This window comes from Chlamydotis macqueenii, chromosome 13 (genome assembly GCF_036417535.1).
Source record: "Chlamydotis macqueenii isolate bChlMac1 chromosome 13, bChlMac1.mat, whole genome shotgun sequence".
In the NCBI taxonomy this organism is placed as follows: Eukaryota; Metazoa; Chordata; class Aves; order Otidiformes; family Otididae; genus Chlamydotis; species Chlamydotis macqueenii.
This window is the reverse complement of record NC_141568.1, coordinates 11,648,427-11,676,251: the sequence shown is the minus strand read 5'-3', so window position 1 is coordinate 11,676,251 and position 27,825 is coordinate 11,648,427. Positions and strand designations below refer to the sequence as shown.

General features: G+C 36.3%; 1 protein-coding gene across 1 annotated transcript in view; it reads right to left on the bottom strand.

Annotated features, from left to right (window-relative positions):
* Positions 1 to 27,825, bottom strand: part of LOC104486731 (neural-cadherin) — a 66,673-nt gene that overhangs the window by 15,845 nt on the left and 23,003 nt on the right. The window contains exons 6-25 of the mRNA XM_086758031.1: positions 27,142 to 27,391; positions 24,189 to 24,331; positions 20,891 to 21,063; positions 19,951 to 20,119; positions 19,025 to 19,195; positions 17,906 to 18,078; positions 16,667 to 16,834; positions 15,836 to 16,085; positions 15,608 to 15,735; positions 14,561 to 14,747; positions 13,687 to 13,830; positions 11,927 to 12,210; positions 9,787 to 11,398; positions 8,525 to 8,618; positions 7,200 to 7,384; positions 6,757 to 6,986; positions 3,331 to 3,608; positions 2,217 to 2,431; positions 1,106 to 1,233; positions 373 to 500 (exon numbers count right to left, since the gene is read on the bottom strand). Of these exons, the coding sequence (XP_086614157.1) occupies positions 373 to 500; positions 1,106 to 1,233; positions 2,217 to 2,431; positions 3,331 to 3,608; positions 6,757 to 6,986; positions 7,200 to 7,384; positions 8,525 to 8,618; positions 9,787 to 11,398; positions 11,927 to 12,210; positions 13,687 to 13,830; positions 14,561 to 14,747; positions 15,608 to 15,735; positions 15,836 to 16,085; positions 16,667 to 16,834; positions 17,906 to 18,078; positions 19,025 to 19,195; positions 19,951 to 20,119; positions 20,891 to 21,063; positions 24,189 to 24,331; positions 27,142 to 27,391 (5,110 nt within the window). The remainder of the gene's footprint in view (positions 1 to 372; positions 501 to 1,105; positions 1,234 to 2,216; positions 2,432 to 3,330; positions 3,609 to 6,756; positions 6,987 to 7,199; positions 7,385 to 8,524; positions 8,619 to 9,786; positions 11,399 to 11,926; positions 12,211 to 13,686; positions 13,831 to 14,560; positions 14,748 to 15,607; positions 15,736 to 15,835; positions 16,086 to 16,666; positions 16,835 to 17,905; positions 18,079 to 19,024; positions 19,196 to 19,950; positions 20,120 to 20,890; positions 21,064 to 24,188; positions 24,332 to 27,141; positions 27,392 to 27,825) is intronic.

The following is a 27,825-nucleotide window of genomic DNA, read 5'->3' as shown; positions in this document are numbered from 1 at the left end:
GGTTGAGGATCCAGGGATACTGCCATTAAAAAGTCAAGCAACCTAATTTTGTGAGGTTTTCAAGAACAGGCTGACAGTGAATTGATAAATAAAATAAAAGGAGAGAAATCCCGTGGGTAACGGATGGTACGCAGTACCCACAAAAGCTCCAGTATGAGCCACATGGTGTTCTGGAGTTGTTATTTAGCATTGCAACACTACTAGGAGGAAGACTTGTTCCTTAAAATTTGGTTAGTGCTTTAAGGTCCAGGCTTGGCCCAGAAGGTCCTACAGAAATGCAAATGATTTTATGCTCCTAGTCATTAATAACTTTCCTTCAATTTGATAGGTAAAATGTTCAAAGGCCTTAGAATAAACTCTTCAGAAATGTACCTTTCTTTTCGTGGAACAGACCCAAAGACTTCACAGTTTGTACGATCTTCAGTGGACAGCCATTTGCCTACGCCTTCTATCTCCGAAACAACAGCTGCACTGCAATGATCCAAAGTGAATCGAACATCCTACCAAAACACAGGATTATTGAACTAAGAATTTCTGTAAAATTCAATAAACAAGTTACATCAAATTTTCATCTTTTTCTTTTTGCATGCCACCAAGCAAAAAGGATTGTTTTTTTCCCTGTTCTGTTTTCCATCTTGCAATAAAAAGTAAAGGCAAAATGGAACCATTTTAGAAGACACTTAACTCTGCATTTAATTTATGCTTCTGAGTAGTTTAACCACTTTCACAAAAACTGTAACTGTATTTGCAAATAAATAATTATCCACCTTTTGTGCCTAGGTAATTCATTTCAGTGTCCAAACGTGTAAACTGAATGTGCAAATTACAACTAAGAATTTATGCACATTCCACATGTGCTGTAGAGCTTCAAAAAACAGGAAAAAAAAAGATTCCTCTGACCCTGGAATATGGATTACGACACAGGTAGATTTGGAATTCACAATGCTGTCTTCCCAAGATTTGTATTACACATCAAATCTACAAGCACAGTTAGAATAATACATACAATTACCCAGTCCAATTTTTCTGCCCTCTTGTTTCTGCAAAGGCAAATGCTATTGGAAATACAAACAATCTGATGTGGAAAAAAAATCAAATAACTGACCTGACCATTGGTTCTGACTTCTAGTTGATGCCACTTTTTATCTGCTACATTCAGGTGACTTGGAAACTGCAGCACCACAAAACCTGAGCCATGGCTCATCTTCAGCACAGGAACACCACCAGAGATTTCTAATATAACATGAAAAAGAAATTAACTTCAGCTATGAGACTCTTTCCATTTTGGATATTTTAGCAGTTAGTAGATGTACTGCATTTAATCCAGTATTTATTGCCAGTCATACAAAATGGGGTTCACTATAAAAATAACTAGAATGATATTCTATAACTTCGATTATGCAGAAATACTCCTTCAATACAGTATTTCTTTTTATACTTTAGATTGTGCCACTTCTTTGTCAAAACACTGTAGCTAATTCCTCTTAAGCAATTGTTTTAAAGCATTATAAAACTGCACATGAACACATGCAAGTTTTACTCCCTCCCATCTTCTACGCAAATGTATAAATAACTTCAAAACAAAGTGAAAAAAGAGTTTAATGATTAACAATATCCAACATGAACTTTCAATTAATTAGGAAAATATAAAATACCAAACATACTGTGCATCTTGTATATTATTTCACAAAAAATAAACAGTAGTAACCTTTTAAATGTGTCAGCAATGAGTTCTACTTGTGTATAAATTTTCCTACAGTGGCACGAGGGAGCACAGTTCATCCATCAAATCATTGCCTTTTTTCAAAAAAAAAAACAAAGTGCAAAAATAACCCAAGACTGAAAGCCGTTTAAGTGGATTTCTTTTCTCACCAAACTAGATAAGAATGACGTGCAACTAAGACTGCATTAATCATGTAATACCTGTCTTCAAGGTAACTAAATCCCTTTACAGCACTGCAGTTTTCCCAAGAGTATTATTTTTTTTTATGTATGAGTCTGTCTATCTTGGTCAACCCTTGATTTCTACGACTCTGCAGTAGACCTAAAGCCATAGGGGCAGGCTACAAAAATTGGCATCAAAGAAGAAAGACGTATTTGGAAATGTTTCAAAATATTTTCAAACCAGAAAGACAGAATTCATACTCTACTACACTGTTCACAGGCAACCCATTCCCAAAAGGCATTTAATTTTTCACACACTTTTGCAGAAGTACCTATTGCAATGAAGTTTTCTGTACTCCCAGGTTCTGGATTTGATAAAGGACCACTGTACAGTAAAAGTCCATCTGGAACCACAGTAATAAACTCCAGAGAGAGTGAGCTTTCAAAACAGGGCCTGATGGGACGAAACCATGCATAACCATTTCCATGGAAACTGTGCTTAGTCTGCTGGCAGTCTGGTCCATGAAACGAAGCAGGACAAAGACATCTGAAAGGGTAGAAACACAAAAAAAAGAGTCAAAATTCCCCAATGTTCAACCTTTTACAAGCAACAAATGCAGCACTTAAATCACAATACAAAAATAGCAGTGAAACGATAAAGGTTTTAGCAGAGTCTCAGAAATGCTTGGCAATTATTAAAATACTTCAAGAGTACAAAGCATATTTATCCACTTTCATATTATCAATATTTATTTTCATTTTTAAAAGTATTTTTGAGGCTATGTTTTTGAGAACGATGAATTATTTCACTAAATAAGTAACACAGAACACTAAATATCAATTGGTCAATTTATCACAGAGAAAACTCAAGGTAGTCTACTGTTAGCTAGATTAAACCAGTATCATTTCACTAAAGGCATACTGGTGCATGCTAGGTGATGCTATAACAAAGTAAGTTTCCTATCTGATGTTTTTTAAGCTCCTTATTACTCGTTGTTTAACCTACATTTCACTCCCACTACATCCTTGCTGCTGCCACTGGTATTCATCTTGATTATTACTCTACTTAAAAAAGAAAAGAAGAAAAACAAACAAACAAAAAAACCAACAAAAAAAAAACAGAGCAGACTTGCCACTCCTTCATACTGAATTAGGTGCTCTTAAGAAACGACACATTAATTACATCACTGTTTTTTCCCCAAGGTTGTCTTTCTTACTCACATACTATTTGTACTGCTTTCAGGACTACAGCACCATTACTGGCGCTGTTACCAAAGACCTTGTTGTCATTAGGTTTACACTCCAATGCACTCGTGGGATTTTTGTTTCTCCTTCAGTCAGAAGTACATTTATGATTTTTTAAGACCTGTGTCTTGTAAGCTCCACTCAACACTTTAAAAATAGAAGGACAATACGTAAGAGCATCTGCAATACAAGTTTCCTCACCTGTAACCATTCAAGGTGTCAATACACATCCCACCATTGAGACAAGGACTTTGAGGGTAGGAGGAACAAGACTGGTGAACTCGGTCCCTAGCTGAACAGGTGCAGACCGCATTGATGGTGGTTGTTACAGAGACGAACGACACGCTTCCAGTATCCATCACTGTTGGGATGTCACTCACGGCGAGGTAGTTTGTACAATCGTTGCTCTCACTACAATTTGCACTCCTACATTCATCTACATCGATCTGTGAAATGTTCAATTGTAAAGCTGACTGGATCTAAGAGAAAATACAGTTTAACACATCACTAGTCTCATTCTAATGAATGCTTTTACTTACGCCTTAATTTCTGAAAAATCTAAGCCATCATAGACTTAATGGAATGCTTTAATTTCTTGAATATTAGTTAGTAACATCCTTGACTAAACAGGCAAGCAAAATTATTTGACAAATACAGGAAAAAATCTGAAAAAAATTACAGCAGCAGAATTTCCTAAAAACTTAAATCATTGACACGATCGACTGTGAACATGTTACATCTGTACTGGCCAACTAACACTATTTCCAAGGACCAAGCTCTGCAAGCAGCGATACTCCACCTTCCAAGCTGTGTCCTCTGCATCACACTTCTCTGCACACTGATAGCAAGAGGCATGTTCTATCTCAAGTCAGGATAAAATTTCTTCCTTGTGATTTAGAACCAGATATTATTTCTTACATTGTCTCACACAAAGACACAGGAACATGCAGGGCTGAGCTGCATTCAGCAGCAATGTCCACAGACAGGGGCCTGACAAGACCATTTTGTAGCAATTAGGACTCAGTTTACTGATTCGTGCCCCATAAACTTACACTTAATGTCAAACCGTCTGGAACAAAATGCCATCAACACAACATACTGGATACCGCATTCTATTCTACATTAATCTTCGCTAGTTCATTGTTTTTACCATTAATTAGGGTTGCACTTGAAAGCCCAAATATCCAAATAAAGAGAAGAGCCTCACTGTACAGACAGGTCTTGTAACGTACTAATAGTTTCTTTGCAGTTTGCAACTTCCAATCTGAACAGACCAAAGAAAAACTAGCAGAAAGCACAAAGAATGGAAGCAAGTTGTTCACAATAAGCCTGAGGACAGCAACAGGGCTGCCATTATTATTATCTTTTGCATTTCAGACAGTGGCCTACACACTGGACTAAGTTAACACTAAGTTTATTTCCTGGCACAACAGATTTCTTCCTTCTACTTGCTTGCGGATTTTGCACAGGTGCTTATAAACCTTCAGAATTTTATTTTTATTTAGTAAAATGATGTGTATTTAGTGCCCCAACCTGAATACAAGAGATCTCACTACTCTCACAGTGGTATACAATGAGGTATACAAATGTAAAACTAACAACATGAGAATACACTTAGATTCTCTTTATTTATATATTTAATATGTATTTTTTCAAATGACAAAATGTATGACAAATACCAAAATAAATACATAAATACTAAAGTGCTTCTATTTATTTTTCACTTGTGCAGTCATCTCAATTCACCTCTGTAAGAACTTTGAATTTGTAATCAATTGTCAGTATGTCAAATATTATGACATGTATTGAAAAACATGCCCCCAGAGGCATAAAATACACTTTATAATGACATCGTGCATCCTGTCAATGCATTTTGGGTCTGCTGCCCACATCTGTCACCATTACTGGAGAATCTATAAGGCACACTCAGACAGCTATGCAATACTGCTATAGAAAAATACAGTGTATATAAACAGCCTTGGCTCCTTTACAGTTCTAGGACGGATTATTTTTCTGCTAAATAAAAACAGTTGTTGTAAAGCTATATACCAAGAAGGTAATGCAAATATATTATTTATTTAGCAATTCAATGAATAATTCCACCGCTAATTACTTATTTTCTATACTTATAGTTAAAAACATGTACAAAAACTACCTGGAGAAATTCTTCAGCTATGACTGGTTTTCTATAAACTATTGGTGATTATTCACCAGAGCTATTCATTAAATATTGAAAGGTGATATATAATTAATACAAACTTATTTTCATTAAAATATGTGAAGCAATCCCCTTGTTACTATGTTGATGAATTCACCTGCTATATATTATGGCACAGAATATTTGAAATCTAAGCAATTTTCTGTATTATTGTTACAGTAATTCAATGAATATGCAAAAGAAGCCGTTGTTATGCTTCATGAATACTATCTTTCTCTGGTATTTTCTACTTGGTCACTCTGAAGAGTCTCATAATCCACACAACTACTTAAAATACAGTAAGATGCAGGCAGGTGGTAAGTTAAGATATTCCTTTTTGGTTCCCAGAATCAGACAGACCCTACCATATTCCCACAGAGGGTTAATTGCTGTTTTCTCTTTAGGAAAAATCCTCCATAGATGTACCATGCATTAAACTCAGTTATGCCCCCATAGCCACAAATTACATGTCAGGAAGTGCTGCCTTGCCCAGGGCAAGTGACAAGGCAAGCAGTGGCATCTTGCCTTTGTGCAAGGCAGCAGCTTTACTGTCTATTCAGCATCTGCAGGACTTCAGCAAAGCCAAAATCTGGAGGACTACAGAAAATAAAAGTGAGGCCAAGACAGACTGTATCGGGGTAACTGAGCTAGAGGGCATACAGGATCTAGTAAGAGAGTAGGACAGTTAGGGAATACCAGAAAGGGGAAGAAAACATCTTGCATTCAAAAACTATTTTCACCTTAAAACAGTAAAAAAAGTTAGGGGAGAGTGTCACTTTGTATTTAAAGTTGTCCTTTGATGAGTTAAATACAATCACAAAATTGGTTGTCTACATCTCACTTATCTGTTGTAACTGTTCTTCTAACCTGCTTATTCCTTCCAGCAGGATTTTTTTCTACGGACTGTCATCTCTTTGTACAGTAGAATTTCCATCTGGGCGGCATCAAGCCTCTATGATAAATGTCTAATCACAAGCTGATGATTTGGGTATTTCCATCAGCACCTGCAATGTCCAAAAAGCTGTCATTTTCAAGATATTCTCCATACTACAGTATCACTTTGGCTTCTAGGGATTCTTCTGATTTCATATTGAAAAGTCTGAGACAATACACAATGAAACATTGACTGGAGAAACACAGGCAACTGTACCACAATGGGAATGGAGGACCGTCTTTCTGCAACTAAAAACTGGTTGTATTTATTGAACCAGAAGTTAGTACAACCATATAATAACGGTAGATACGGGACTAAGGAGAAGGGAGAAAGCTTGTATTAAGCCCTTGCTTGACAAGTGTTTTTGTCCTGAGTGAAGCAAAAAAATCTTATCTGTAGATCTAGCATATTCTTCCACTGAGGTTTGGGATATATACCTTGCAAACTCAGTATGTGGGTGAATTACATGGATGCATGATAACCCTAAAGAATATACCTCGTTTTTAAACGCTGCCATCTCAGCATGCAGTTTCTCAGGTCTGTAATATGCCGAGCCATCGTGGACTGCAAATCTTACATCAGTCTGTTTTCCATCAACGTTCATCACACTGAAGACAATGATATCACTAGCCTTAGCAGGTAACATTTTTGCTAGTAATTCCTTGAACTTGTCATGTTTCGTTTTGCCGAGTTCATCTCGCCTTATGAACTCCTCTGCTGTGACATCTGAGTTTGGGATTCAAAAACAGATGAACATGAAACACTGGGAGACCACAGGTTAATTTATCAATTTATTTCTTATTTAAGAATATAGAAATATACCAGAAAGTGCCCTATAGAGATAAGTAAATCAAGTATTGATATAATAATACCTATATCACATAATCGTTCACTTACAGAAGCAGTTGATCTAAACTCTCACCAGCAAATAAAACTAACCTGATAGACGCACAGTGGCTGAGTTTTGTACGGCTTCATTTTCCAGCTCTTTGACATGGATTTGTACTGTAGATATAACATCAGGACAAACTCCATCAGAAACTCTAACTTTTAAGTTGTATATTCCTTGAGGAGTGTTATCCACCATCATCAAAGTCCCAGTCCTCTGATTTAATCTGAAAGACCTAGACATAAACCTTCAATTAGGAAAACTTAATAAATCAAAATTGAGAACTTGCTTCATTCGTTAACGTAACTCAGAAGGCCTTAAACGTTACTACAAATGTTATAGGATCAAAACTTATGGGAACTAGCAAACAATCTCAAAAAAGCACCAGAAAAATCTTAATTCAGAAATTATGATCTGCATAGCTTATAAAAAGATGTTTCTGCCACTCCCAAATCTGAATAAATCCTGAATAAAAGCGGTGTGTAGTTGAACCATGAGGTTTGACATAGTCATCGTGATCAGGTCTGTGAGTTAAGCAACAGAAAATGACAAAACCACACAAAGTCATTCCAGATGCTCATTTATCCACCTGGAAGAGCATAAAGTCTGCATGAAATCTTTAATATCATCTTCATTTGCCACCTCAAAGGAGCAGTAATCAGTAATTATGGAAATATTCTATGATCACTATTATGGAACAGTCACCTCTTAATATGGAAACACGCCCAGGGGCTGCAGACAGACAGAAAGTCAGTCTTTAATTTTGAACTACATAAAGCTTTTAAACTCTTATTCACAGCGGAGACAAGAATTCACATTCATTTCTACGTCCATTTTCTGTATTTCAGACAGCACACAGTTACGCTATATGACTCAATTCAACATTTCAATTAACAGAAAAAACTCCACTAATCTAAAAGTCATGGTTTTCACATGCAATTGTAAATTTAGCCATCAATGGAGATCACCAAATTGCCTTCAACTTTTGATGAAATTACTCCACTCTGCCCTTTTACATTTGGGATTTGTATTCCATCAACTCTAATATTTGAGGGCAAGTATTAAAAACTCTGCCTATTTTTAAATTAGACCTCACAGAATAAGAATGCACGTTTTAAATTAAATCAATGATGACAGCTGACTAAAACTCAACATCATGGTGTGATCTTGCATTCTGTTGTAAAAAATATTTCATGCATTTTCTTAACACCTAGTCACCCAAGTAAAAAAGAAAAAGAGCATTCAGAAGGTATGTTCCTTAATAGTCTCAATAACCTTGGCTTTATGCACATCCTGAACACAGAGAAATATATGGTGGGTAAAATAATTGCAGAAGCATAAATATTACTCATTTTGCCACAAATGCAATCCTCACTTGAGCAGTTTTCCTTCAGAGAGAAATGTTTTATTGTCCCAGTCATCTTGATCTGGTGCAAACACTTCCCCAAGCACTGTTGTTGACCAATTTCCTGTTGAGATAAATTATAATAAATGTGCATTTAATTTTTGCTTTTTCCTGGTCACATCTTTTTCTAATTTAGGCGTACTGAATTCAGCAAAAATAACTCATTGCAAAAATACCTTCTGTAGATTAGTCTTCTCTAATCTTTATGAGAAATTCTACCACTGCAATGATAACTGAGATGTAGCCAAGTCTATCTTGAATAGAGTATTTGGGGAAAGGTATAATAAAGCATGCTTAGTAAGGGCTACCAGGGCTAGTTTAAGGTCAAGTTTTACAGATAATTTCAGGAAAAAACACAGTAATAGAAATTCAAGATTAATTTTGAAAATATTATTAAACTGTTCATCCTCTGCTAAATCGCTCGGATGAGAAAATGTAAAGCATTCACTTAATGGATGCATTTGCTCTGCTCTTTCCCACTACAACGTTAAAACTCATAGTACTGTGGCTGCTATCACAGAGGAGCTCTCCTGCTAATATTTCTTGAACTAGGTACTGTGCACCACTCAGGAACACATCCAGAACAGCATCTCTTTCACGATTTTCAGTTCAAAGACTACACCTTCTAGGAAGCACCCTCTTATTGCACTTCAAAGATTATTCTCTTCCTAAAAAAACCCCACTGCCTTAGCTTTCTCTCAGATCCTTTCTTGCCAGCAGAAAACCTCCCTCCTCAAGATTTCTATCCTGGTCAGCCACACTGTGGCTGCCACAGTGGAGGTGGGACCGGTCGGTCTACAATTTCTGGGTAGGGCTAATCTATGAACCTATGTTTCTCTAAGTTGCTTCAGTTCTGCCATTCTCACCTCCAGATCGCTCAGCATCAGATACTTTCCGAATTGTGTGCACACACAAAAAAAACTTTTCCTCTGTGTAGGTAAAAACTAGTGAATGGAAAATACATTTTATTGTTTTATAAAAATACTGCTTTTTCTGCCAGTGCAATATATACTGGTTTGCAGCTAACAGTTTTTTGGTAGATTATCTTTTACACACTAGGGTCTCAGCTTGGCAAATGTACTTTTTTCACTTTATTTAGTAGTTTACAGGATTGCAGGTTCAGTTTCAAAACATCTAAACTATTTAAAAATAATTAAGAACTGCAGGACAGAAATTATGTGCAACACTGTGCTATATTCATGAATCTGATACAATATCCAGATAGCACTTACCTTTGTAAATGTACACATAGACTTCTTTATGGCCAGATTCATGGCAGTTGTCATTTTCATCACCAATTGTTATCGTTAGGGTGTTTGTAGAGCTCATAGCTGGAATCCCACTATCCGTTATAACTATTGGTAGATGAAACACCTTCTGCTTTTCTCTGTCAAAGGACCTCAAAGCAGTTACAGTTGCTGTGTTATCTCTGTTGTCAGTAAGAGAAAAATCCAAAGAATTCTGATAATCTGGTGGCAAAGAAAATGTAAAGGGCGGCCCGTTTTCCTCACTGTCCGGGTCAAATGCATGAAGTAGTTTTGATGTATGGTTCATACACACTATTTCAGGCCTCAGTATATTTTCCCAAACTACAGGCATGTATGGTGCCTCAAACCTTGGTCCATTGTCATTAACATCAAGCAAGTTAATCAAAACTGTAACACTTCCAGAGTGGGCAGGTGTCCCTTGATCTGAAGCTTGCACAATTAAACTGTATTTTTTAATAACTTCACGATTTAGTGTATTTGCCACAATCACATGGCCATATTGGTCAACCACAAACTGTTTCATTGGATCGGAATCTGACTTTATAGAATATATGATGTTCCCATTCAAACCAGAATCCTTGTCTGTAGCTCTCACTGTGGTTACTGTAGTACCTACAGGCACGTTTTCAAAGAAAGGACTTGTTTGAATAAACTGAGAAAGGAAAACTGGGCTGTGGTCATTAGAGTCTTCAACTTCAATCAGGCACACGGCAATACTAGAAAAATCAAGATCTTCCACTGTAATAGTAAGATTAAACTGCCTTTCACGAGCATTCTCAAAATCCAATTTTTCTTTCAGTCGAACTGTGGCACATTGCCATTCTTTGTCATTCTCAATATAAAACTTCTGATCTGGGTCTCCCCCAATGATACTAAATATTAAGTCAGCATTCTCCCCAGCATCTGCATCTGTAGCACACACTTGCAGGACTTCTGAGTTGATTGCACTGTTTTCAGGAATTGCTGCCTGCCATATCTTTTTTGTGAATTTAGGTACATGATCATTGACGTCTGCAATCCAGATAGTGGCAGTGCCAGTTCCTGTTAGCCCTCCCCCATCTCTTGCTTCAACAGTAAGAAAGTAATTGTCAGTTCTCTCTCTGTCTAGCATTCCCCCTGCTACACGGATTGCACCAGTACTGGGATTGATATTAAACATGTCAGTACCAAACTCATTTTTTACATTCTCTGTTATCCTGTAAGTCAGGACAGCATTAAGACCTACGTTTGGATCATCACGATCAACTGCACCCATTTCCATAACTAACGTGTCTGCAGGAGAATTTTCAAAGACGCTCCCGTTGCAATCAGGCATGCATGTGAACATGGGTGCATTGTCATTTATATCCCACACATTAATAATTACATCAGCAAATCCCGTAAGTCCTTCTCCACCTTCATCGGTGGCCAAAACGACAAACGTCCACAGTGCTCTCTCTTCCCGATCCAGCATCTTGTGTGAGTAAATGCTGCCCGTTTTCTCATCTATTGTGAAAATATCAGCTGCACCATGCCCATGCAATGAGTATCTCAAATCTCCTTCATCCACATTACTATCAGGATCATTTGCCATAACCTAAAAAAGTTTTGGAAACAAAGACATAGAAATTATAAAGTATGCGATGATTGCATTATATCCTATATGCTGCTACAGTCTAAAGGAGTCCAACCAAAAGTATATGACATACTATCAATATGTGCATGTCAGATGAACGGCAAATGAGAGGTGGCTGAGGGGATAATTCAGAATAGGTAAATATGCTTGACACTACAATAACAATGTAGTTATTCTAATACTAATATTTTACTTTTTCACATTTGTAGAGGTAATTTAACTATGCTATTCTGATAGCTACTTTAAAATGTTAATGATTGAGTGATTGGCTTTTTAGGATCACAAACGATCCATTCTGCTTATCCTACTCGCTATTTTTGTAGTTAGTTTTCCTTAAAAGTTCATTTTTCTTCTTCCACTGACAAAAAAAAAAGCAGTAAAACCACATTTCATTAATATATCTGTGCTGAATTACTATTAACATAATTGTACCAGAGTAATCTGTGCTCTTTCCTCGAAACCTTGTAATTCTGAAACTGCATACACTACCTGAAGTACAAAGACTGGTAACCCATCCAGTTCCTCAATTATACTTCCATAGTATTCACCGATAGAGAAAATTGGAGTCTCATCATTTTTATTCATGACATTGATGATAACAACTGCATAATCTTCCCATTTCCCATCAGAGGCCAACAAGTGAATCTCATGCATTTTTGTTTCTTCGTAATCCAGTGGTTGGGCAATAAAAATGGCTCCTGTTTCTGGTTCTACATCAAGTACTCTTCTTGTGTTTCCAGCTGTGATCTGGTACCGTAATTTAGCATTTGTTCCTGCCAATTACGAAGTGTCAGAAAACATACATTTATTGAAGTAGATTAAAACAAGGGATGTTAAGATGAAGTATAAATCATACATAACTGATTTTTAGTATTATAGTTTTGTGATCTTTTAAAACATACAGTAATATCAGATTTCTTATCAGCATTCTCAATTCTGGCATGTCCAACTGTAATTTGTGTGTAATTATAAAATGTGAATTTGCAATGAAGTATTAATTCTACTTTTACTTATGATCCCTTGAATTCACTGAAGGATCAATATGACTGGACAAGGCTATGGGACCAAAAAGACAAATTCTTATTTGTTAACACGCAGTATGTAAAATGAGTTATCATAGGATACTTCATACAGTAGAACCATTCTGCACTCACATTCATTTACACATAGACTTTACCAACAAACAGGATTATGTATCAAGCCAGAGCAGACAGTCCTAACAGAACTTCTCAAATTTTCAGATGCATTACCAATTTGATGATGGTTTTAGATCAAGTAAAGACTTTTAGCCTTTTTGCAAGCTCTACCTTCACGTTACCATTCTTCTCCTCTTCTTTCATAGCTACATCTTTAATCATTTACTTTATTAAGAGGACAGAAATTAAGTGTCATATCCCTATCACATCAGGTCCTCTGATCCAAGACTATAGAGTAGATTTACTGGTAGCCTAAGTAACAAACTAAAAGTTCCTTGAGTAGGTAAATCCTTCTTCAATACCACTTAGCCACATCTGTGTCAATCTCCTTGAGTGGGTGACAAATCAAATGCAGCCAGGATGTACCTGCACTTCACAGGCAGACATGCTGACAGAACAGTTCTTTGGGACTTAGGCAACAAAAAAAAAGTATGGTTTTACCAAACAACAAAGTCAAATTAATAGTGCACCATGGCCATAAGATGGAAGTCAGTACCATTCTTTCTCTCATTTATGAGCACTGGTTATGTACTTATTTTTACATGACTTATGGCTGAAGTCCTGACTGACCTGTAGATAAAGAAATATAGCTAAGGTTCATCATATGCATTTAAGAAGTTCAGTTTCAAATATGCAAATGTGTACCAAAAAAAACCAAAACAAAACTCAAAAAAACCCTATACTGTCCATAGAGAAAGCAAATGAATCTCACTGAAATCGTCCGATTCATTCTAGTTAACCAGGACATTTTTATTGGTACCCATTTGTAAGAAAATGATACAATCTATAATAAATTTGTATTTGCTGGCACAGAAATTATTCCACATCATCCCACATTAATGCATTGCCTCCTGAAACAAGAGTTATTTGACTTATGCCTTATAGTTCCATTATGAACTAATGTTCATGCCCAATCAGTTCACACTTAAAGATTTTTTAAAATCTAGAGACAAAAAGACGTTTTCCTCTCTAACACCACTAAATATGCCTCAGTGTGCTGAAATTAACTTATTAATATTTCAGACACAGCTATGGGGAATACCAATACTTTACCTTCATCTTCATCATTAGCACTGACTGTAATGATGGTTGAGCCCACATCCTGGTCTTCATCCACATTTACTTCATAGACACTTTGAGTGAAAACAGGCTTGTTATCATTCACATCGCTGATAAAAATGCGCACGTAGGCCATGTCTAGAGAGACAAGAAACAAGAGATTAAAATACTTAGCTGTGCCACTTCTGTCAGCTACAATTCCTTAAACTGTCTAGCTGCACATTAAAAGAAGAGGAATATGCAGACAATACAGAAACAAACCCTTAGGGTTGTGGACAATATATATATCAACATTACTCAAAAGCACTTGGATATCAAATGAATGTCACATTCGATTTATTTAAACAGATAATATGTGAATAATTGATGCCTAATATGCCAATTGTACAGTTTTTAGTCATAACTTTTTGTCCTAAAGCCACAAAAGCCAGATTTTGAGGGTTTATTTAAGCACAGCCATCAACTGAGAATGAGATTTTCTACCTTGAACTTTCCTGCTTCATAATTCATAGTAACTTTCAACTGAATACAGTACCATATGCAGTGCTTTGAGAAACACCGCTGCCCAAGATCTGCGTCCTACAGATAATGGTTGCATCTTTGCTAGCTAGGAAATACTCACTAAACTCTAAATATGAAGCCCTAGTTTTCCTTTAATTTCAGAATAAAAAACTCTTCCAGCTCTGACACAACTGTTGCACAAAGAGGAAAAAAAAAAACAAAACAAATCAAAGCAAACAACAGACACTCTTTTCACAAGTACACTTGAAAAAAATGGAAAATAACATTTAATCTTGCACTTCAGAGCTTCTGTTTTCAGAGACCAATCCAGGTAAAATCATGGTTGTCACAGACATCTGTGTCTTACCAGAGTTTGGCTTTCCATGTTTTCCAGGTCGAGCTGATTCAGAGCCATCTACTGACTTGACTTCTAGAAGATAAGACCCCTTCTTCTCTCTATCAAACACTGCGGCAGTGTATACTGAGCCTGTCTGTGAGTCCAAGCGAAAATATGTGTAGTCTCTGCCACTGTCATGTAACAGGGAATAAGTTACCTGCAAGATTAAAAAGAAGTTGCTAATCTATACTTTCCTTCTGTATGATATTTCACAACTAAATAAGTATTTAAAGAGAGGAAGAACAGTCTTGTGTTTGAGAACTTGTCCAGAGCCAAGACTGGGTAAAACCGCCAGTTTGAGCAATCTAGTTTAAAGTTAATTAACTTCCTTGCATATTGATTGCCAATCTGTAAATGGAAATAAATTTGTCTTGTCTAATCCACTCTTGAGTTCTCTAGTTCGCATTTGCACAGTGCTCATGCAACAGCACTCAAATTCAGCTAAAGACCCCAGGTACTAATACAACAGCCACAGATGAGCTCAACTTGAACTTGCTCAGTATCATGGACTGTGTTCTAGTCTCTATTATATATATGTTTTGGTGCACTTGACTTCAGCTTCTACTCTCATTCAATTTCTAAAATCAGCAATTAATACCTCCAATGTTGGTGTTAACTTGACATATTTTCTAACTATTCAGTGTTCATTACCCTCAATGATTTACAACTCACAGATGCTTTTAATAGATTTTTTTTGTCCATTAATTTAGCCAATCACATTGTAGGTCTATGTAGACCTTTCCAAACCAGACCATTATACAGCAACTTTTTCACCTGAACTACAGGTTGTACGAGTATTTCTTCTTTGTTTTCTGTATCACACCTAACTAGTTTTAGTTGCGTTTTTCACATGGCAAGATAGAGAAACATGTAATTAATTACTTTTTTTCATCTCATGTTTTCCTATTAGTTACCCTTTTTTTCTAGATTGAAGGCTTCTAGACTATTTAGCCATTTTCCATACAGAAGTTATACCATACCTGTCATCACAGAAGATGTGGGTCACCACTTGCTTACCTCACCATTCTGATCAAGGTCAAGGTCGGTGGCAGACACCTGAATGACAAACGTCCCAACACCAGCTCCCTCTGTTACTGAGGCTTCATAAATAGATGATGTGAAGAATGGGACATTGTCATTGACATCTAAAACATCAAAAATTGTGCATAAGAGAAAACTACAGAAATTTAAAGAAAAACAAAAGTACTATGATTACACTATAACATCACTGAACAGCTTACACACCTGTTACATTAATATAGACCGTAGCAAACGCTGCCAGAGGAACTGCAGCAACATTCTGTGCTCGAACCCGCAGCAGAAAGCTCTTGGTTTTTTCATAGTCTAGTGGCTCAGCTACCAAGATTGAAGCAGAACCATCATGTCTGTTTGGAGTCAGGTAGAAACGAACTGGCATGTTGGTCTCCGGAACTAGTCCCTCTTCTAGATTATAAGTCACACGGGAATCACCGACGGGAGAAGTTGCTTTGATTGTCTGCACAGTTCAAAAAGTTTGTGCAATCAAAACTTTTGTAATTACAGCAACATTTCCAAAAGTTTTTGTGTATTGACTCTCTCAGATCATCTGCTTTCAGCTGAAAACACAAGGATAAGTATCTCCTGATACCAAATGTTAATATTGCCTGAAACATCTCTAGGCCACAAACAGCAGCAGCCAAAGGTTACCAGCAATTATATGTTTGGTTACTCAGGCTTTTATCCTAAAAATATATATTTTGGAGTTACTTCATAAAGCTATTCTGATTACTCATTCTAAGCAACCAAACTGAACACGTACTTTAAGCCAAATAGACATCTCTGGTAAAGCAGTACCATTCAAAAAATTGGAACACCTACAGTGTTGTCCAAATGGGAATGAAATTAAATAGTGGTGACACACATACAAATTGGAGCAAAAATGCTGGTTACTGTTAGGATTTCTGAAAGAAAACTGATAGTAGATCATTGGTGCCTACAGTACAAGAAATTGTTATAAAAGCTCACTATATTTAAGCAAATAAGAAATGTTATAGCCTGAGAGCTATAGATAGACAAATGAGTCTGTCCAAACCTTACCAAAATTGATGCATCTCGTGTAGTATTCTCTGGAATAACAACTTCATAGCTGTCTCTTTCCCACTGTGGAGGCTGGTTTTTTCCACTGGTAATAGTTACTGCAAGTTCAACTTTACTGCTCCTATTCCCTCCATCTGTAGCAATAACCTCTTGAATTATAGATGACTTCTGAAGTAAAAAAGGTTTCATTACAGAGGGTTTTGATCAGGGTTCAATGAGCTTTTTTTTTTCCAAAATAAATGAATACACAAAATTAAAGGCACACTTAAGAAAACCTGCACAGAACAAAAATATCCACAACTGCAGAATACTGAGCTCAGAATATGAAGTAGGTGCAAGGTTGCTGAAAATTCTGCTTTTGCTTTACTTACGATTACTGGAAAAAAGTTGCTATTTGTCTTGGTAAACCTCAGCAAATTCCACACAAAATTTAAAACAAAACAAAAAACCCCACTCCTTGGAGCCTCTGAGTTCTTACCTATCAACAGTTTTTGTTATTAGGCTTGGTAGGGTTCTTAGATTAAATAAAGAAAATATATTAAAAGGATAGACCTTCAAAGTTTTGTGTGTCAGTTACTCAGAAGTTAAATTCCAATACTAAATATATCCATTAGGTATCTGAAGACTGACATCTAGAACATCTGTTTTTGTTTCAACACAAATGACTTCACAACTCTGAAAAAAAAAAAACAAACTGCTTATGCTGGTGTCTAAAAATGGCTGAAATTGGTAGATTTTAGATAACTGCATGCAACAATTTTGTTTATTATGCCTTCACCTTCCTGAAAGATAGCTATGCTTAGTCCATCAAGACTAGCATTTATTAAGTTGGAAATCTGTATCAGAAGCAAAATTTCCCACTCTTTCACATTCAGCTTTGTGTCTTAACTTGCTGCCTGTTAACACAGTGAAGTCCTACACCTAGGTTCTTGCTCCCCTGCTTACGGTCTCAGCCCTCCAGTCCTTGGTATTACCAAAGCTAATTGAAATGGGAAGAACAATTTCTCAGAGGCAGTGCCATCAGCTGCTACTTTCCAGCTGAAAACAGGGCTTGCCTATATGCAAGACACAGTCAATGAACTCATCAGCTAAAAGACTTGGATTTACATTTAATTTAAACATGACTTATTGATCCTTTGATGTGAAAGGCTAACATGGAGGTAAACACAAACTCGTGACCTCGATCCCTCCTATGACATACTGAGATAGTCAACTTGAAATGGAAAACAAGTGTCATACCTGAGATATGGGTTGGTTCACAAACACCCAGCCTGTAGTAGGATTAATCTGCAAATAATTTGGTTCTTCATTTGCCATCCAATATGTAATGGCAGCATTTGAGCTGTAGTCATCATCATGGGCTGCAACACGAAGAAAGCTGGTCCCAACTCTTGTGTCCTCTCTTAGGAAATCTAATGTAAGGAAAGGATATTTCAAGTTGATCATTAATTCACTAAAGTACTATGAACATCTTACTAAGAAATTAAAAAATACTAAAGTAATAATGTATGGAAACTATAACTTTATATTCCTTGGAACAATGGCCATCAAAATCAAACCGAATATTTTAAAGAGCTGCTATCGCTCCAGAGCTATACATCACATTTGAACTTCATATTATCACATTCAATACCTGTAATCTTATTTCTCAAAAGATACTACTTCTTTTTTTGTCTTGTATTTTTACTAAGGGACTAATTGCTTTGTATGAATTACATATACATGGAATTTTAATTTATTGCATAAAATCAGAAGAAAAGGACCGCATTGTCAGAAACTACATTACAGGATTTGCATAGTATAACTAACAAATAATTATCACTCCTCATTTTTTAATGAATAATATACATGCCTCTGGGTGTTTATCCATAAACAGGAAGAGTTTTTTGAAGAACCAAGAAGGAAAGGTAAAACAACAAACAATGAAGAATGATGACATTCAAATGGGAAAATGAAAAGCATATAATCAAAAGCTATGACAAAATTCTAATCAGAAAACAAAGGATACAGTTAGTGCTCAGGGCTGCGCACTCACATGCTTATTACAACTCCACATCTCCATGTAGTACCACAGACCCTTGATATACTCAGGTAAGGAAAGATACTGACATGGCTATTGTTTCAAGGAATTTTCCCATAACAACACTCAGAAAGGTCTATGAGTCAAGGCTGTACTTGTTATGTTGCACATTACATAAAATAACAATTCTGTAATTAATTAAGGTAAGTGCATCTCTGGCTGCAATTGTCTAGTTGGTCACAAGATCTACTGCCAGGAAAGACAAAACCCAAAAACCTTAGTCATCATGTAAGCTCACACTCAGGGCACCGAAACTCTATCCAATGACTCTCAATTACATTCATAGCGGGTGTTTTCAAATCTGGGATCATTGTCATTTTGGTCCAGGATGACAACAGTTATCTGACATATTCCAATGAGTGGTTCCACTGCCTGATCTGTTGCTGTCACAGTGATAGGATATTCCCTTTGTTTTTCTCGATCAAATACCTGAATAGTTGTCAGAACTCCTGAAAACAAGTTAAACACCAGAAAGTTAAAATACTATGTATTTGACAATATTCTACATTTAGAAGTTTATTTATCTGCCAATACATTGAAATACAACGCAACAAGTTAAATACACCCATAATGAGAACTTCAGGTTCAAGGATCCAATCAAAAGATTTAACAATTTCAACAGCTTAAATTGTACTGCTTAAGCAGATACAAACTTCATACATGCTTACATCTACATGCAACTGGACTTAAATGTAGAAAATTGAGATAAGTACCAAATTAACTTTAAGAGAACAAGTTTATAAGGATATTTCTTTTGAAGAGCAGTCAGTAAAGGGTAAAGACATGTTTCATATTTTTTATCCTCCGACAGTTCAGCCTGAATTTAGTTTTGGCCTTCCAAGACTTAGTCTCTTTGTTATTTGTAAAACTACTGTCATTTGGATAAATCACTTATATGCCACTAGCAATGTTGCAAGATAATGTGGTGGTTTTTTTTAAATCCAGTTACAAAAAAAAACCACTCAAGTTATTTCACACAGTAAAACTTCCACATTTCAGGGAAAACATCAGTTCTAGTTCAGTATTGGACATATATGAAAGCAAAGGACAGTATTTGTTCATGCACTTAATACAGTTTATATTTTGCCTACTATGAAAAAAACTCAATTAAAAATCACAAAGTCCAATTCTATTTAAGCTTTTTTCCCACCAATGTAAAATATTGGTTTCTGTATTCCAGTATCAGTTCTGATATTCACTTTACCTGTGTCAGGATGAATACTAAATGCTGGTAGGACACCACCTCTGTGCATCAAGCCATATTTCACTATACCATTGACTCCTTCATCAGCATCAGTGGCTTCAAGTTGCAGTACAACTGTCCCTGAAGGTTGATTTTCCAATACAGAAGCATGTTCCCGATAATACTGACACTAAAAAGAGGGGAGAAAGAAAAAAGATAAATCAAAGACTTACAATGCCATTTGATTCAAAGATATACTAGAGGGGAAAAATAAAGGAAAAAAGATTTAGCTAGACTTCCATTCACATGTACTGATGCTAATATTTTATCTGTACCATGATTACCTTACAGAATTCACTTGCTATTTTGTGGTTACATGAACAGCACACAACATGAGGCCACTGAGCACCTCCAACTACTGAAAATATTTGGAGAAAAAGTTCAAGTTGCATATACTTCCAAATGCAAGTATTTTTCTGTATTAGCAAAAACTTATAAAAAAGAAAGCATAAACTTGCCCAAACCATAGAATTGCTTTGGTCAAAAAGGGATTTCTACACAAAGTAACTTTGTCAAGGACAGATTACTAAGAATTTACAAGACCGACATGAATAGTCACTGACTTTTCAAAATATGCAATGTTACCCATCAACATTTTAGCCATCAGCATCAAACCTGAAATTTTTAGGCAACAGATCCTCAATATAAATTAACATTCTGAAAACATATGCAAGCATTTATTTTTTTACAGTATTTTACAAATTAAACTAAAACATTTTCATTCTCATCTCTTTCATCAGTTCCAGACATATAATTATCAGAAGAAGTCTATGTATTTATAGAGAGGTATTTTGGAATATTATGGAACAAGTCCATTGCATAGATAGCTATAACTATTGATTTCTCCTCATATATGCTACACTGAACCTCCAAAACTTACTCACTCAACCTTAATATTTACCTTCTGAAAGACAGGCTTGTTATTGTTGACATCATCAATTTTCACAACAACCTGGGCAGTACTTGTAAGAGAATGGGGCCCTCCAGAGGCGTTATCATCAGTAGCTGTGACATTAAGTACATATTCTGACCCCTGCAGCTTAGGAAACGGACTTGAACGAAGTCTAATTAGCCCTGTAAAAAATAATTAAAAAAAAATAGGTTCTGTTTTTCTAATTTTCAAATTACATTAACCAATTACTGTTATTCTTCTCACTAGTAAGAATGACAACAAACCATTCTGGTCTTCCCATTCACCAACAAATCACAAAGCTGCTAGAGTTTAACTATAGTATTTTTACTGCAGTCTGATAATAAGCCAAAATTAAGACAGCGCAACACATTTCTTTGTCTGCAGGTATATCTACAGAGCTAAATGAGACAACAGCTACAACTCAGCTGACCCGCACATATTAGCTCTATCTATCTGCTGCAAGAAAAAAAAAAAAAAAAAAGAAAAAAAAAGAAACAAAAATCCAGAGAAACATTGTGGCAGACTTCTGTTTAACCTGCACCAGCTCCACCAGCGAGCCTGGCTGTGTTCCCGTATCATTATTGCAAGGAAGCACGCATCCCCGTGCCTACTGCTGTAGCCAGCAATGCCAGCTCAACTGAAACACACACAAGTTCACCTTCCTGCAGCACAGCCAGCAGCATTTAGCTGTACAGGCATATCCTCAGAAACCTGTATTTTGCTACTCTCCAAGTCACCCAAATGATACACGCTGCAGGATGGGTCATAAAGGCACTGCCAGAGAAAGATGTGTGAAAGATTTGCCACAAAAGCAAGAGACTACAGCTATCTGAGACTATGCAGTAAGAAGCTGTGATTCTTTTGCTCCACCACCGATCAATCACCTCTATTATTCATCAGGTGTAACAGCAATTGTCATTACAACAGAATTTTGTCACTGCATCAATGTCACTCAATTTGCTTGCAAATGTATTGTTTTAGCTGCAGCACTTATTTTTGACACATTTCCATTTACTTTGGCATTTCCGTGACAAAGTTGGTACAGACTATTCTCCTGACATAATTTCCAAAAACAAACTGCTGCAAGCCACTGTATAAACCTTTATTGGTTTATTAAGCAACAAAAGCCAAAAGTGTTTTGGAAAAAAATGCTAATGTTTCTAAAATTAAGTTTCAAAGACTATAAAAATTAATTGGTAAAAAAGTATAAAAGTACATATATATGATTATCAAAACTACAGAGCTAATCCTAAGAAATGCTATCAATGAAGCGTTAAGATTCTTTGAGCACTTACAATAATGATTTTCAGAAGCATCCAATGTACCACCCCTATGGCAATTAGACATTTTTAAAACCATCTTTCCTCTTTACGTGCCAATGTATCTTTAGAAATGTAATTCTTCAAACCTATAACTTTATGTTTAAGTTAAAAGGATAAACGGAGCTCTCAGGATCATGCTTCAACACTTGCAAGTTACCTGCAGACCACATCTTTGGGAACATTTTAGAATCTAACATTAATATTGCAAAAACATGCTTGCATTGAAATTAAAACTTCATGCTAATGAAGGAGGAATAACTGAGGGTAGCTTACTCCTTCCTTCAACAGTTGTGCTTTGAAAAATGTAAGTTCAGATTTTCATTCCCGTTCAAAATAGGTTAAACATTAATTAGTTTAACAGAAGTTAATGAAGTCCCCATCAATGGGATTTCAATTTGGTTGCCTGTTTCTGCCTCAAAACATCCCCTTTTGTTTTTTCAAGCAGTGAACAGCAGATAAATCTTATTAATTTAAAGGGATATGCCAGCCTACTCAGACAATGCCTGTTTATGTAGTGTTTTTTAATTTATTTTTTCTTTAATGAAGACAGCTATGTTGTGGGATTTTTTCCTTTGGGGTTTTAAAAATACGCAACTGCTAAAAATAATTTTAAAACATGTAAAACTGGTATTTCAGAACAAATTACTTGAACTGCAAAGTATTCTCCACACTTTTTTTTTCCTCATGCATGTCATATTCTTGGCTAAATAACGCTGCTTATGTGAATGATATTGTCCTTAAATGAAAAACATACTTACTGAGCTCATATTTTATATACTTTTGCCTTCATTGAAATAAAACAGCACTGGTCTTATTCCACCTACAAATGCATCATTTTGTGTTAGTACAACACAAGTAAGCTCAGCTAAGACATGTTTGCTCACACATGCGTAATGAGAACATAGACACAAGCATGGGGAAAAAAGCCTCATCTAAAAACCCAAATGCCTGAGTCATTGAAAAAGTTGCACAAAGAAACTTCTCCAGTCAGAACTGTCATCCTATCGTTGTTGTTCTCCTCACACGGCTATTTGATTACTAACAGTGTCTTTGGCTAATTGCAGCAGGTGGATGTTAAGCTTTGAGTGCACCAACCAGGCTTTGCAAACTTCTCCTTCTCCCTGGGTTTGACTGCCCACATTGAAGGCCAGCTCCCACACAATGTAGCGGGCTGGCCTTGGATCAGACAGTTGTCACAAGCCTTGTCTGTGGCCTCTGCCCCTGTCCTGGGAGCTGTGCTGAAGCTCAGGTCCTCTTCCGAGCTCCCCGGCGCTGTGCTGTACCTGGCTGTGCTCCTGGCTAACCCTGACACTGCCTTGCTGACTTGGCCTCCTGCTTGACCTGAGACCTGCCTCATCACTGCAAATCTGTCTGGTGATCGCTGGACTGTTGGATGAGCCAAATTTCTATCTCAGGACCTGCTCAGCTCTTCTTGCTCGGGATGGTAGTCTGGGGCTGTGAGGTCCTTGTCCCTGCCTGCCTTGCTGTCACCCTTGACTCCCATTTCGCCTTACCCCACAGAGTAAACCTTTCTTGCTGCAACTTTGAAACTAGTTTCCTAAATTAAATGTTATTCAAAGCCTTGTTTGATATTTTGGAATGTCACATTTATTGTTACCAACAATAACGTTCTCTACTAAGTTACTGGCTATTACGTTACCCGTTATCTATAATAATACTCTCTATTAAGCTACTGACTGAAAGCAAACAATGAACAAGTAAGATAGGTCAATTATACAAAGCTTTTAGGAAAACAATACCTTTTTTTTTTTTTAACATTTTAAGTGAGTCTAGAACAACTGCATCTTTGTCCTGCACTTTTTTGACTTAGCTTAGTATAAGCTTCAAAAATAGCATATGCTACTTAGTTTTCATAATTGCTACCTAACTAAGACCAAAGTCAAGCTGCATCACACCAGAATCACCACGATGAGCACAGCAGCAAAGAGCTAACACATTATTACCTTTCTTAGGGTCAATAACAAAGTTTCCTTCTTGATTCCCAGACAGAATATCATATGTCACACCATCTCCATCAGGGTCAACAGCATTAACTGTAGCAACCACTGTGTTTGGGCCTGCATCTTCAGAAACAAAACTCCTGTAGCTGTTAAATTATGACAACACATTTACGGATTTAGATAGGAAATAATACACACAGAACTATGTTTTACAACATCTACTGACTACCTGTACAAAGGGTACTACAGAGATTCATAATTTATTAATAGAGTTACACTGATAAGATGCTTTGTTAACCACTGATAAGATGACAGTATTGATGACCTACCCAGCCATTCACGTCTTTCTGTTGTTACCTCCCACGGGTTTCCATTGTAAACTTTCAGCAATACTGAAGCTTTGAAGCTTAGCTTTGCAACAAGACTTGAGGGCTAAATGTAGAATTCACTTTTTTTTTTTTCAATTTAAAAAAAAAAAAGTTGCATGATTAACAGAACTAAAGCAAACATTTGCTAAGATAAAGCACTGCTTGCTATAGCATACTTTCTGACACAAGCTGTCAAAAAGCTTTCAGTGCTGTCTTTGCAGCAGCATGACTAAGAAAAGAATCAGAAGTGGAGGGTACATGCATGATGTCAATTTTACAAAAATCTCTTCTCAAGGCCAGACACATCAGTGACATTATAAGCTCTTAAGAAGCATTATCAGCCTAAGATTAACGCTCTCTGGAGTAGAAAAGTCCATTGCTTTAGCAAAGTCCCAAATATTTATTATTTTATCTGACTGGATTGAGCATAGGCCAGACTAAGAATACTACAGACCTGTCCGCAGTAGGTATCCCAAAGCTCAGCCATACAAATGAACTACAGCTGGCTGTATCCAATACAGATAAAATACATATGTACCACCGGGTTCAGAGTGCTTATGGACCGACTTTCCACACTGCTGTCTATATGTGTGTTTTCATCAAAACTTCCCTAGACACCGTTGGTTTTTTTTGTTTCCGCCAATTTAGTATGTAATGAATTAAGAGAAGTAAATTATTTTGTTTTAGCTCAGTCACAACCCTCAGGACACTGTCTTAACTCTACATCTGGAAAGCAAATGAAGAGTAATTCTGATAATTTTGGACATGAAATACAAGGATAGAAGAGTTCAAGCCATCAGAAGAGGTCTCTTAAAAACGAGAAAGTAAAAACTGACAAAATGAAATGGAGTGGTAGCCTTAAGCATTTCATAACTGAGACACAGAATAACCATGCTGAAAGAAAGCTTGTGGCAAGGAAGCAGAAGTTTATACTGGACTGTAAATCTATTTAAACAATCACCAACTTGACTTGTATTAGCTTGACACAGAGCATCACATCAATTGCAAACTAGTCTCTCAAGAGCACCTAATTTATGGTTGTTCATGACGAATCTATTTCACAGGAAACTTCAACTAAGTTCTGTCTGAACCTCTGGGTTCAAGGTTTTGTCCATAACTGGAAAGATAAAGCAAAACCAAAGCCTAGTTAACCTGATTAAACAAAAAACTTGAGATAATTTGAATTCCAGGAGCTTAATTTAATTCCATAGCCAATCTATACATATACACAATGGCATTTCCCCACTATTGCATAGGGAAAATAAAAGCTTCTTGTGAATGTTTGGTAATTTAAAATAATGTTCATTTTAATAATATTCTTCAGTAAACTTTAAATATAAGAGCTGGCAGGGTTTGGGGTTTTTTTTAAACTACATTCTCTGCTTCCAGTTTGTTAGATAGATATCTTTAATACTATCACTCATTTCTGATTAAAAAAATTAGGAACAGATACAGATAAAGATTCAATGACCTTGAATATTAAAACAAATAAATAAATTAAAAGTAGGCATCATCTGAAGTGTGAGAAACTTAATATTGTTTAGTATTTGAAAATGCACAGAGAAATAATAAGAATTTACAAAAAATCAACTTTTCCAACCCGTATCTCCCAAGCAATTAGGAAAGAAAGGAAGGCACAAGATTTTGAAGCCAGAGGTTACCTTTACATAAAATAAGGACTGTCAGAAAGCTTTGATGGTTTTTTCAGCTAAATCACAAGCTTAGCATTACTGAAATCTCTGCCTTGGTTTTGTTCTAAGCAATTTCTACTTTTAAGAGTAGAAGGCTGATGCAGAAGCCAACTGGAAATTCCTTTACTAAGCCTCTAATACGAATGCAAGTTTATTGGACTTCAGATGTTTCTGAGCCCCAACTGTAGAAGAAAAATTCTTACTGATGCTTTAGAAGAAAAAAAAAAAAAAAGAAGTACAGTTTGTAGGACATGGGACTAAGTGAAATTAAGTGAACTCCACTTATTGACATTTATCTTGTGGTTTTCATAATTCAGTGGTCATTTAGGATTCTGCCATCTAAGCATTTTTCGTTAATGATTATAAACCAGAGATGTGGACTGTTGACTCTGCCTAAGCTTAAACTGCCTAATTAAAAGGCAAAATTCTACTGTGGGTGAGGGCTGAGGACAACCCTGAGTTGCCTGCTTTTTCTGCTTGATTTCCTTTGGTGCTGGAGGGGTCCTTTTGAAATGTATCATCTGAAATTACTGCACAGCCTCTTTCAGCACATATTGGAAAAAATTTAAGATCTGTCAAAACAAGAGACTGTCTATACAGTACCCTATCTAGCCTATCTAGCTAAATACATATGTTCTACTGTACAATGAAAGTAAACCTAAACCTTCAGACTAAGAATCAAACAAAGCTTGCTTTTTTTTTTTTTTTTTAAACTGGTAGTAACAGAGTCTTATAGTCAAAAGATCATCTCATATTTGTCAGTTGAATTCTCAGATTTGACTGAACTGGAGACAGTTAATATTCTCAAATGATCAGCCTGACCAAAATTTTCTGACCAAAATTTAAAAAGTAACAGTAAAAGACACAAATAACAGAGTTTTAATAATAAGTACTTACATCGTTTGGGAAAATTCAGGTGCTTCATCATTGACATTTGAAACATGGATCCTAACAGTTGCTGTCCCAGTCTTCGGCTCTTCCCCTTTATCTACAGCCATAACTATAAACTCATAAAGATGGTTAGGTCGCTCATAGTCTAACTGTGTTGCTGGAAAAATAGTACCATGAGAAGTAATACTGAAGTCTTGACTCAAAGTGTAATATAGTATTTCAGCATTCTCTTTTGAATCACAGTCAGTGGCTGTCACTGTTAAAAGAGAAGAGAAGAGAAAGACATTGTGTAAACCAAAGTTTGTGAACTGGAATGTTAAGTACTTTAACAAGAGAATTAGCCCATAGTATAAAACCGTAATAACATTTGCCTTGGCATGTGATGCTTGAAATAATTTATAAAACTGTGCTATCCTCTCTGCTTTTTATTGAACCAACCCTTACTTGAAAACAAGTTACTAAAAAAAAAAAACCAAAAACCTTAAGTCCCTGGTTGAATACAGCCACTAGATCTTGCCTTTGTGTACTGGATTTAAAGAGCCCTGTACTACCAAGAACGTAATCCCACGGAGAGACTTATATTCTCAAGTCCATCTGACCTATAACGCTGACTTAAGATCACTCAGATGAATCACATCCTGTGTGATTAAAGATGAAATATTTACATTTATTATTCAACTGATGCAGGTT